Below are 13181 nucleotides of genomic sequence, written 5' to 3'. Positions count from 1 at the left end.
GAGCTTGTAGATCTGCTATTTTTGAAAAATCGAAGAACGACTGACATAGAAACATAGCTTTTTCAGAAAACTGTCAGGATGTAGAAGACATTTTTAGAATCTGATCTCAGATCAAAATGGGTTAAGTATTGACATAGCTAAATGTTGAGGCTGTTTTGTCTGAATGTTGTGCTACTACAGAGGGCTCAGAACGTATAGCGTCGGGTGGAACAGAGTCGGATGAGACGTAAACATTACGGCTGCTTCCCTTTTTCCTCCTTAATGGCTGAAAAATGCTAATTGGGCGTGCATGTGTCAACGAAAACAAAAGGGAAGGGAGGAGGAGAGAGAAGGAGTGTGCATGTCAGTGGGCTGGTATTTGGAAACGTGAAATATGTCACTTAATTCAGTTGGAGCTCCTAAAGGTTTTTAGCAAGGCTGTTCCCAGACCCTGCAAAGTCTCATCTTTTTAGAGTGTGTGTGTGTGTGTGTGTGTGTGTGTGTGTGTGTGTGTGTGTGTGTGTGTGTGTGTGTGTGTGTGCGTGTGTGTCCGTGTGTGTCCGTGTGTGTCCGTCTGTGTGTGTCTGCGCGTGCTGTGCGCGATAATTCCGCTTAAAACATAAATAGAATTGCATGTTAACAATTACTTCCAGGTCCAGTGTCTGAGGAAAAAAAGGGGGTAACGGGTACTGCCTGTTTCGACTGCTATTTTGTGTAGAAGTAGCCTAATACTAATACTAGTTCACTAAGCTCCTTCCTGTCCCTTTCACATTTTAGCTTTAAGTTTTGTCATTGCTATAATACAAAGCCCTGAATCCCCCTAGAGCCATGAATCCATTAATACATGTGTATCCGTCATCATCGTACAGTATATCCTTACAGCATTTCATCATATCGTTGGTCCAGATTGACAAAATCAAAAAAGCTCAGGTGGGGGATAATAAACCTTTAATTGCACTGTCAAAATTACACCAACATAATATCGTTTCAAAGTCTGCACATTGGGTAAGTCATATAGTGAAGCAAATCTCTTATCTATAAAAATATCAAAGCCCCCTTTCTCTACTTATAGTTGGCATTTTAATTATGCCGTCTCATGTGATAGATGTGAAGATATAGCTTGTGTCAAAATAAGATCCCTTTCTTTATTAATTTGTTATCATATATACTTATTCAACTGTCAATGAGTGTCTAGAAACTCCGTTGATTGAAGATTGCTTAAGATTATGAAGAGTGGCATTATCATAAGCTACATAAAGACTTTATGACTCCTAAGGTTGAATTCCTTGAATGACGCTGAAATAAAAATGATATGTTATTTTTCAGCTTCCCAGGAATACATTTAGCTAGAACTTGGCCTTGAAATCTTTGAATAAACCTACTTTTTGAACCAGTATATTCCAGAACTTTTTTTTTTTTAAGGCCTATACTTTAATTGCAAATGTGCATATTTGGAAATCACATCAAGTAAGCGTTAATGACATATTTCTTGCTGTTTGTAAATATACCACTTTGACTGGCTATAGAGATTTTTTTATGATCTTTTTTTTGGTGGACTTGCACTTAATCACTTAATTAACCACTTTAACCCTAGTCAAAGACTAGGTCCAGCCAAAAAACAGCTCATCTACAAGCCCACTATTTTTTCTGAATGTCCGCCTATATGACATGGCCAGAATATGGACGTAGAATTGTGTTTAAAGTATTCTTTGTTATTCCTGAGACTTGTTGTTTGATGTAACTGTATACAGAGCTACTAAATTACAGGAATCCTTATCAATAGTTGTAGTTTGCCTCTTTTGATTAAACATATTAAACATATAGGTGAGTGATATTGTTTTGGTTAAAACAGACGTTTTTTGTTAAAAGATTAAAGCACTATATTTTTATAGTAATCCCTGTTATAGAGTGTTTGTTCAGTAACAGGAGGATATCTAGCTCTTCAATAAACAGAAAATACATTTTCAGGTGGGTTGCAAATGTTCTGCCATCCAGGAGTATCAGTTTTGTTTTTATAGTGCTCCAGGTCCAATGTTGTTTGCTCATTTCTTTGTGTCATCACTTTGCATTTGACTTTAATGTCTGCGTTCTCTATCCTGATTGGATACATTTGGTATCCCGACCTGAAAAGGCATTTTCTGTTTAATAAAGACCTGGAGAGACATGGATAGTCCTGTTACTGAAAAACAATCTATAGCAATGAGTACTATCATAATATACAGCTATTTAACACTTTTTTTAAACCAAGGAAAATCCCTTAGCGTACCTTTACGCGGGAACCCCTTTTGGTGTTTTAAGCATTGTTATACTTTAGCTATTGAAAAATAGCAGATATACAAGCTCACAAGCTTGTAGATCTGCTATTTTTGAAAAATCGTGAAAATGTGGCACAAATCTTTGAATTCAAAAAAGGTTTTTAACTCAAACCTTTGCTTCTGGGGGGTCGGCCCAGAAGCCGTGGGTCGGCGGCCTATTACATATAATTTTGGGAGTCCTTGACATGAAATTGTTTGAGAACGACTGACATACAGTAGAAACATGGGTTTTTCAGAAAACTGTCAGGATTTAGAAGGCATTTGTAGAATCGTCCTCAGGTCTAAATGGGTTACGATTTAACTAAACTGCATATACCGGTAGTTGTTGTTGTTTGTGGTTTTATGTTGCTGAAGTATTTCTTTCAGATGTCTTAAACATGTCTCAATATACCGTATTGAAGTAATCTGCAGTTATTGAATAATGTAGAAATAATTAGCTGAATAGTTTGCAGCTAATGAAGAAAGCAGAAGGAATAGGGAAGAAAGTAAAAGAAGACAAAATGGAGAAAAACGATGATAATGGCCTGTGATGAGGGTGGTTGTAAATCTGGTGGAATTTCCCTCTGTCTGTTGCCAACATGTACAGTACATGAGATGAAGTGAACAGTCATAATGTGTTCATTTTAATTTATTCATCATACAAATATGCGTTAAATATTAAAACATTTGTTAGATATTGCACAACACAACTATTATGTAATACAATAAAGAATTCAATAAAAAAATGTCGTTTGTGCATCAGGAAACCAAATGTAATGCTCTTATCGACATAATTGGATACATTTATTTGATGCAAATACATTATACGCAGTGTGTTGTATCGTGTGGTGTACAACACAGGATGATATGTGGTTTTCTGGATTTAGACATTTCCACATTCCACATTTTTACAGTGAGGCTGAACCCTGTGCAAGAATGGAAGGAAATATATTTTAACCTGATTGTGTGTGTGTGTGTGTGTGTGTGTGTGTGTGTGTGTGTGTGTGTGTGTGTGTGTGTGTGTGTGTGTGTGTGTGTGTGTGTGTGTGTGTGTGTGTGTGTGTGTGTGTGTGTGTGTGTGTGTGTGTGTGTGTGTGTGTGTGTGTGCTTCTAGTCAGACTGAATTAAACTCATGTCCTTTTGGGAAATATTGTCTGATTCGTTTGATATCACAGTTTAACAATGTAATTCAAAACCTATGTTCACCCTGGCGTCCCTATCTTTGGAGACACATTTTCTAAATGTGCCAAAAAGTTTCAATTATCTTAACATTTACTTTTTTTTTTAAATAGAGAGTTGCTGCAACTCAAGTGAAATTTCAAAATAAAAAGTAACTTGTATAGTTACAAGTATAAGTATTTTCCACCGTGTTTTATTTCTTTCTTTCTTTCAAAATTATATATATATATATATATATATATATATATATATATATATATATATATAAATCTAACTGCGTGTACAAGTATAACAGACATTTCAGAAGTGGTTCCTCACCTGTGCGTTAACAATGAATGCACTGGACATCAGTCGTGTGTATAGTGTGACCCCTCTAGTTACTAGAGTCTAGTAGATCTTAACAAAATGGCTTCTGTTTCTTGACAGGTCCCATCGGCCGATCTGGAAAGGAACAGAAGAAAAAAAAGATGGAGAGTGACAAAGGTAAGTAGAGAATAATGTATATGCAAAACGTATTAAGTAGCATACACACTATAGTCTGTATGTTCACGTGCGTTGAGAGTGTTTTTATAACTTGGAATGGGGGGGAAAAAGAGACGGAGAGTGAAAGAAAATGAAGATGGCACGTCATAATGTTGTCATTGTGTCATATTATGAGGAAGAGGTGCTTTACACGCTCGGAGGTGGGTGGGTGGGGGGGGAGGGGTGTACTGTACGGCAATGGCATGTTGTTTGTGCGTGTTTGGGTTTTGACATGCATTCACATGGACACACATGATGGCATCACGACTACCATGTGTAGTTTCCAAGCAATTAGCATTGTAACGTCTTGATCACATGTGACTGGCTGTACACAAAATGACATCAACAAAAAACAATATAAAAAAAAAGAAAAAAGGAAATGCTCGCTTTTAAAAGACTCGGACTGATGACTACAAATCTCCAATCTGTGTTTTGGCTCTGGGATCTTGTAACGACTATAGCGTTTGGCATTCGATAATAATCCCAGAGAGAACATAATTCTAGAAGGAATCAAAGTGTTTGGCCTTGCAGCCATCGTGTCCTGTTCACCATTTCAGATTGTTAACTTGGAGTAAGCAGACGTAACATGACAGCATTTATCACCCATTACACATCACTCTGCTCTATGTTTGATGCTTTCGGTGGTCGTACAAAAAAGAAATGTAAAAGTTAGCCAAACATTTATTACTATTTTCTGCAGCTAAAGCATGACGCAGGTGGAAGTATTACTTTTGCCGAAACTGTGTGTGTGTGTGTGTGTGTGTGTGTGTGTGTGTGTGTGTGTGTGTGTGTGTGTGTGTGTGTGTGTGTGTGTGTGTGTGTGTGTGTGTGTGTGTGTGTGTGTGTGTGTGTGTGTGTGTGTGTGTGTGTGTGTGTGTGTGTGTGTGTGTGTGTGCATATAGTGTGCGCATATAGTGTGTGTGTGTGCACGCATAGTGCGTGCGTAGTGCGCACGCACGCACGAGAGACAGAGAGCGAGTATTTTCCTGGATTCATTTCATTAAAGCTACACCATGACATTTCACGTATACAGACTAAATATCACATAGTTGCTTAGATTTTGTACAACTCTTCTCCACCGCGGTCAGGAGTATACACGCATAGCGTTAACTGTTTCAGCGTCGCTGTGTAATGAGTATGTGAAACAAGACCGTTCGTATATAACATATTGTGTATTTCTGTTCCCATTGTGACAAAATAACTGCACATCCTGCTCGCATATACTATATATAAGGATCCACATTTCAGTTGCTGATGGATGATTATGACCCTCGTCTGTAGAACCGCATGTCCCCCCCTACTGGATTAGGATCAAACCCTGGCAGAACCTTCTCTCTCTCTCTGTGTCTCTCTCTCTCCCTCCCTGTGTGTGATTCTTATCATCTGTGCCATGCATGAACACATTCTATGCTCGCATAATAACCCTATATATATATAACGGCTTCAGATGTGTTCATATTTATATCTTTTTTTGAAAGTATAAACGGTCGATTTACCACACCCTGACCATGATAAAGCTCCACTAAAGCGGGCTGGATAAAATAACAATAATAATATAAAATGGCAAAATAGCACTCACAATATACAATAGGCTATACCAGTGGAAACATTAGATATTTCTGACTCCTATACACTGAATGTGCATATGCAAATATAATTCTAATGCTATACTATTACATAATACTTTAAAAGTGTACCTTACTCGTGTCCAATGATGATTTGTACGTGTCTCTCTCTTTTAGGCTACATCTTGTTTCAGAAAAAAACACTAAACTGAATGTTGGGAAAATAGCCGGCTCTATTGTTAACATTCTCCAAGACATGCAGTAGAGAATGTAAAATTATACAGCTTTCAACTTATAGTTGATTTATGGTTACTTGTGCTAATTGGTTGCTAATTGTTCAGAATAGAATAGAAAATAAATACTTCATGGATTGGCGGCAGCATGTACAAATATGATCCATGATTTAATTGCAGTCAAATGTGCAAAAACGTGCATACAACAAATCATTATATTACTTAAAACATTGTGCAAAGAGTTGACTGAACATTTAATAACAGAAGGAAGTTTTAATATTTTAATATGGTATGCTTGGTCACTCACAAAGAAAATACAATTTAAATTTAGCAAACGTAGTATAGGCTACGCCTAATTTTACTTAAAGCTTTTCGGGTTAGAGTCTGTTTCTTTATCAAGCCATCGATGTGGCACTGATAAGTATAATATATAGGCTACAGAGCCTTATATGCGTGCAAAACATTTTCTTATTTCTTAAGACAAACAAAAGGGGCAATGGCTGTATGTACCCACATTATAGAAACATTTGTCTTTCTCTCTCTCTCTCTATCTCTCTCTCTCTGTTCTATCCGGTGATTGGAATGGAAATATTAGTGACGTAGGATACAGTCCATCAATCGCGAGCAGGCAGATCGAGGCATGCAGGATAGATGGATGGAGAGCTGGAGACAGACAGATGTTGGGGCGGTACTTGGTGATTTTGTCACATTATTAGCCCCCTCACATATCTCTCTTCTGCATAGATGAGCAATTTCTCAGACAGACTGGCAAAGGCTCTCAGAATACCGCGTGCAACAATATATATAATACTTATGCGCACTGAGTGGGTTTATTGCCGTGCGTAAAATGCGTTTCTGGAGATCAGTGCAGGCTCAGCATGCAGAACAGCTCCTTGATTTAATGTCTGGTGGTTTTTAAATCAGAATAATTATGAAATGTCATCAAAACTGAACTGAATTAGGCTGAGAGATCACCTCAGGTTAAAGATTGACACAGCTCGAAACCCAACGGTATAGAAATTCTGAAACTCACCCGAATCTGCATGGCATAACCTATAGTAGTTTATAACCCGGGGTTGGTTCGTCGGTTGCGGATAGATAATCCTTTTCCATGGGGATGTTGAGCTGTGGTCCGGTCCGAGCCTTGTTATAGCCTCTAGGTTACAGTAATGATTCATCTCCCCAAACTCCAATGGGTGGGTACAGTCTAAAGATGGAATTAGTGCAGCATCCAATGTGTCATAAATAGTTTGTACTAGTATACCATGCTAGTTATTATGCGGTGTAGCCGATAGCCACATCTCAAACTATGTTAAAAAAGTTCACTTTGTTTTTCGTTATATCTACATTAACGATTCCAACACAGTCCCGCGCGATAGCCTAGTAAAATAAAACGGTGCAGTCTTCATTCGTGATAACATTTGCCTAAGTATGTGTGCCCATTTATAAACAGTTATGGTGAAGAATAGTTTGGGATGGAGTGCACGCTACAAAATGCTGCCACTGGTGTCTCCAGAGCCCCTCCCCTTCCCAAGAATCTCCCCTAAAAAAGATCTAACGAATTGATCTGCAATTTTCGTCCGGAGAGAAAGAAGAAAAAAAAATCTCCATAAACGTTTAGAATTAAGCAAATGATATAGCCTACATGTGCCACCACTATCGCCTATAGGGCGCGTGTTCCAAAATCACAAATATGTAGCTAAAGTAGGCCTAGCATAGCCTGTCAACTTGCATGTCATGCACATGTGACATAAAGAATTAACACCTGATGATATCTTGACCGGATTGCCTATATATCTCACTATAATAACTTTGCACAATTAAACTACATTATGGGGGTGTCAAATAAAGTTATTGGGGTAGTGTGTGTGTGTGTGTGGGGGGGGGCACTTTTTCCCCATCCGTCCACCCAGGTAGGCTAATACACACGATGTTGTTTGGCTCATCATAACATAAAGTGTGTGTGTTCTTCTATAAAAGCCATGAAACAGATTGACAGGTGGGCTCTGACTTGTCAGGGTGACGCTCTAGAGGGGTGGAGTAACGGAGAGGCCGTGTGGTGTGTGTCTGTCTATCAGCTGAAGCTGTCTAGTGTGTCTGAACGCTCCGCTCCGCGACGCGCATCACCAATGTGTTGTGTGCGCCGCCGAACAACACACACTTCCACTGCGGAGAAACGAGCCCCGTCCCTCCGCTCTGCTCTGCTGCCTGGCCGCGCTGCACGTACGGGGAGTGAAACGAGACAAACAACAATAAACAACAGCGTTTACTAAAATACTACTACTCTCCACGGAGTATAGCCTATTGTAGGCCTGCGTTGTTCCCGTTCCCTTCCAGATAGGACGGACTTTCTGTGATTCGTCAACTGTCCATGTGAAGAATCGCCCGGACACTCCGCATATCCGTGAGTATTTTTTTTAGATGATCCTAAACGATATGTGGGGTGTTTTTCGGTACATAGCGTGCAGCGTGTCGGGGAGGGGAGATAGATTAGATTAGTGTGAACATATAACGCTATTTAATTGCATGTCTACAGATCTTTGCTGCTATGGCTAAAAATGACCAATCTCACGTTGATTGATTGACATAACCTGCTAATGTGTCACTCTTTCTCTTTCCCCTCCTTTTTTTTCCCTAGACCGGAGAAACGGATAGGCACCTGTGTGTGTGTACGGAGCGAGAGATCACAACAGTTCGGACCGATATTCCATCGCCGAGGGAGTTGTGTTACATCGCAGGAATAGTCCTTTTTTTGCTACTTTTGACGCGAAAAATAGACGGCAACACATTCGCTTCTGGGGTGGTATCCTCTCTGGATGGAACCGCGGCGAGGGGCTGGGGGGCTTTTGGCACATGTCCATATTCCTCCCTGCTGCTAGTAGACAGAAATGTGAACGGAGGTTATCGCCGATTGTTTTTTTCCCTCCCCGACAAAACACGCCGCAATGAGTTCATATAATCAACTGTAGTTCACGAACGAAGCCCCCTGTGTTTTCGAGATCGGACAGATAAACACGGTAAAAGATCTCTAGATATAACTTAATCGACGAATAGACTTATTTGCCCTTGTTTAAAAAAAAAAAAAATCTTAAAAAAGACGAACGGGGATCTACATTTCCATTTTTAATTTCAAGGACTAAGGAAAAGACGTTATAGGTTTTCTCTCTTTTTTTGAGTTGGTTTTTCCTCTTCTCTTCGGCTGGCCGTTGTGAATGATCTCTGCATGAAAAGTCAAGCGGAAAGTCTTGCAGCAGTCTACTATGCCGAGGATAAAGCAGAACGCACCGAGGCGGTCAGAGGGTAAGATATTACACACACACACACACACACACACACACACACACACACACACACACACACACACACACACACACACACACACACACACACACACTCACCTCTAGCAACAAACACTACATTCAGCATACAGTAACAAGTCTACACACACTGACACACACATACACACACTCACACTGAACTCTGAGTGTACAAATGTAACCAAATTGACCTTATGGGTCCATTTGGTTACATCTGTGCACTCTCAGAGTTGTTATATAACACAGTTACAACTATGTGTGTTATTGCGTGTTACAATTGTGTAACAACTTTATGTAAACTGCCTTGCATGCAAGTATATGTACATCACGGACACAACTGGACTAGTGGACACACTGTACACTACTGTACATTCGCATCCTCTATACTATATAAACATGGCACCATGGATACATATAGGTGATGTTAAATAGCCTCTATATAGGCTATCTTTAGCAGGACGGCTGTACATTATTCTCGTTTCTCGGTATCCATCACATTGTGCTGCAATAATTGACGACAACAACATTGTTTCGTTTAGCTACACTACCACCACCACGCTTTATGCTGTGTTTAATTATCCGGGCTGCATCTCATTTGCAACGCTCCCAAGTTGATCCTCTGATAAGTTGCCAGGATCCAAAAAAAAAAAAAAAAAGATAAAACAAACAAACAAAGCGAAAAAAAAAAACAGATAAACATATCTTATAGTCTCTTATCTCCTTTTACAGGCCAACATGTTTGATGTTTGGTCCCAGGAAGGAAGAAGGAAAAAAAAACAGCCGCTGATTCTTATTTTTCAGCTTGTGTTCCGCTCGGGGATTGCCATTCTTGATTTGATGCTTGATTGATTGCCTGTCATGCGAAGCCTTTGATCTATTCATTCCTGATAAACATCAGTAAATCATTCGCCACGGAGACGCGCATGCGCTTGACAGCTGGAGTTACTCAAATAGGATAACTTTTTGCCCCTGTCGAGCAGCAAAGAAAAGACAAATTGAAAGAAAAGTTCTTTAAAGCGGGATAAATACTTTGTGATTAATACCCGAGGGGGAGGGACGTGGGGGGGCGGTGGTGGGCGAAGAGGAGGGTGTTGGGGCGTGACGAGATCAGAGGGAAGCATGCAGGCCTAAGTACTACAATGTAAACTAGGAAGGCTACCTCATTTTGTTAATGCTTCTGAGCTGACTTTTCTGCCCGTGATACAAAACAAAGCTTTGTAAAGAACAGAGGAGCTAGTGGTTGTGATTCTCATAGTAGTAGCAGGGTCCACTTTGACCCACAAAGCCACAAGACCTGCAAGTGAGATTAATGACTTAAAAGTTGCGGAAGTGCATGCGTGGTCGGTCGGTTATTAGTATTTCATCGTGTCACGTTGATATGACAAAACTGAACACTTTTCAGAACGCCAGACATTTGACCTCATGGGACAATATTTGCCCCCTGACTTTCTTAAGGGGTCACAAGTCTCTTCCAAATTAGTTAAATTTCTACCATTTCAGTCATTTTAACAATGGCTTCTTTATCCTATAAGTATTTTACATCTCATCATACTAAAGATGATGAGCAAGCACAAAACAATGAAACAGATTTGATTCAGGCCTATAGTTTGACTACAAAGCTGCCTTTAAAAGTTGTTCTGTGAGAGATCCATGTACCGGTATGCCTGGATTTGTTTCAAGTCACTGAGAGACGTGAGTGATTGACAGGCATTTCCAAATGATGGGAGACAGCCTTTGAAGCTCATGCGGTAATGACCAAAGCCGAATAAAACAGCTGTAGAATGTTAATCAGCCACTGGAAAAGTGAGGTTAAGCAGACTTAATCAAGGTTGTTAACGCAAGACTTTGAACTCTGTGGGGTTGTAATTTCTAATTGACATGTGGATTTACTGATGGGTAGAGAGAGAGAAATAGGTTCTAAGAACAAGCCTCTGAAAAGGTTTAGTGCACGTTTATACTTCTATCACAAATGGCAATGAAAAGCAAAAAAAAACGAAATTATTTTCCTGAGCCATTCTCTCATGGTCATTCAACGGAGCTCTAAAGTTGCTCCGCTGCCTCCCAACTTTTACATTTTGATTTAATTGTCTGTTTTTGTGATATACACCAACCATCAGTCGTAATGATGGTCAGTACCAAACCAACTTGCCAGGCATTTGTTGCCATGCTATTCCCAGTATACTTAACATGGTGGCTCTGTGCAAGTAGCCTACAGGAGGTTGTCTGTCTTTCTTGGCGACTTTGTGCCTGACTGTCTGGGGTTCGTTTGTTACTATCCTCTCTGCATGAAATATTGTACACACCTAAGAATGGGGGCTATTTTTACAACGCATTACATGATATTTCCGTAACCTAGATTTGTCACTTTGTAGTCGCACTAGACTAGAACAAAATGTTGCATTCGCTCCTCGGAGGGAAAGGGGGTTTTGAATGGTTCTTTTTCTTATGCCGTTTCAAATGGCCTCTGTTTTCATCAGTCACCATGATGATTTCTGCCCCTGTAATGGAACTGCAGCCTGTCCATTTTATGACCGGTGACGATACATCAGTGTTCTTTCGTTTGGAACCACATTGCTGCATCTGTTAGTTTTTGGCAGTTGAGTTCAATGCAGTGCAATTTGAGCAGCAGTGAGTTTTGCTGCAGTCATTTGTCGTCGTTTGCAGTTTTCTCTCTCTCTCTCTCTCTCTCTCTCTCTCTCTCTCGCTCTCTTATCTCCCATGGGCTCTTTTTTCATTGAAGTGCAGTCCTGTGGAGGTATTATGTGCAGGACCTTATGTTCTAATGTCAAATAAATAATACGAACAGCAAATTAAGATGATAATAAAAAAAAAAACTGTTAACGTACATTTTCAAACGACAAGAGTAGGCTAAACAAAAACATCAAGCTAAGTAAATCGTCTGTCCTCAAACCATTGGCTATGTCGTGTTTATATTATAAACCATGCCCAGAGGGAAGGCATTGATGGTGCTGCTGACCTAACTGACTCATTAAGTTAGGTCAAGTACCACTATTGTTGCCGTTTTATGCTATATTATATTACAGTGTTTCACTATTATTGCAGTGTGCAGACAGGCCAGTGTACTTTACAGAGAGATACTAATGTACGTGATGATTAGAGAAATCTTATCGATCAGGGTGGGGGGTGAGACAACAGTTCAGTTTGTGCCTTGGTATTGAGGTCACGATTTGATTACATTTTTGGTACCGAGGGGGGGGGGGGGGGGGGGGGGGGGGAGAAAAGGATCACCGTTGCCAAATGTAATTCTACTTCTTTATATGGTGAGACAAACAACAGGCCTCTCAGGACTATCTGCTTCCACCGTTGGCTCGGTGAATCCGCAAACATTGTCAGCAGCATCAAGCGGTGTCACACACAGCAACATAATAACTTGACTTCATCATTCAGCGCTTGCCTTTGGCCGTGAAATATGTCAACGATTGTGTGTCCTTCTGGATTTCTAACATTAACCACATTCAATCTGATGTCCCTATGCTGAGTACGTCATTATAGGCGAAACGTTTTCCATTTAATCTGTAAACATTCTCCAAATTTGTGAAAATAGATCTACAAGCTCACGGCACGCTGGGATGCGACACGCTGTGAGCTTGTAGATTGTCGGCTGTTTGGCATGCAACACCATCGCACGTCAAAGTGACTTCAGTGGTTAATACGCCATTTGGCCTATCACGTTGTCCATACGTCAGCATCCGCTCTAAGCTAGTTTGGCCAGAGAAGAATAGGCGGAGCAAATGTTGTGTTACTTCAAATGGCCTTAGAGACTGCCATCTTCTCCATGCTCATCTGTTGCAACGAGCAGCGATGGCATGAAAGGTGGCCAAGTTCCCCCGTATCTAGTATGATATGTTTGTTTACAGAGTCAGTCTTAAAGAATTTAGGAGTGTCTGATCGTGAGCTGAATTGCACATTGGTGCCGTCAGCCGAGAGACAGATTGGTGGAGTGTCTGGGTTCTGGGCAGAGGAATGGAGTCTAGGTCATGATGGGAGAGAGAGGAAAAGTGTGTTTTTCTTGCATTGGGGGAAACGTATAAAGTTCACAGGCTGTCTGGATTCACCCAACTAAAAGCAACA

At 40.3% G+C, this 13181-nt stretch overlaps 2 protein-coding genes and 1 long non-coding RNA gene across 3 annotated transcripts in view; 2 read left to right on the top strand and 1 right to left on the bottom strand.

Annotated features, from left to right (window-relative positions):
- The window catches only part of LOC306939033 (uncharacterized protein), a 584972-nt gene that overhangs the window by 260803 nt on the left and 310988 nt on the right, over positions 1–13181 (bottom strand). The window lies entirely within an intron of this gene.
- Positions 3887–13181, top strand: part of LOC306939039 — a 108056-nt gene continuing 98761 nt past the window's right edge. Inside the window, exon 1 of the long non-coding RNA XR_013791821.1 lies at positions 3887–3935. This is a non-coding gene — a long non-coding RNA (uncharacterized lncRNA). The remainder of the gene's footprint in view (positions 3936–13181) is intronic.
- Positions 8936–13181, top strand: part of tshz1 (teashirt zinc finger homeobox 1) — a 42255-nt gene continuing 38009 nt past the window's right edge. Inside the window, exon 1 of the mRNA XM_079523489.1 lies at positions 8936–9072. Within this exon, the coding sequence (XP_079379615.1) occupies positions 9033–9072 (40 nt within the window). The 5' untranslated portion in view covers positions 8936–9032. The remainder of the gene's footprint in view (positions 9073–13181) is intronic.

The sequence above is a fragment of the Electrona antarctica genome (assembly GCF_951216825.1).
Source record: "Electrona antarctica genome assembly, chromosome: 15".
NCBI classification, from domain to species: Eukaryota; Metazoa; Chordata; class Actinopteri; order Myctophiformes; family Myctophidae; genus Electrona; species Electrona antarctica.
The sequence above is the reverse complement of the archived record's forward strand: the minus strand, read 5'-3'. Positions and strand labels throughout refer to the sequence as shown.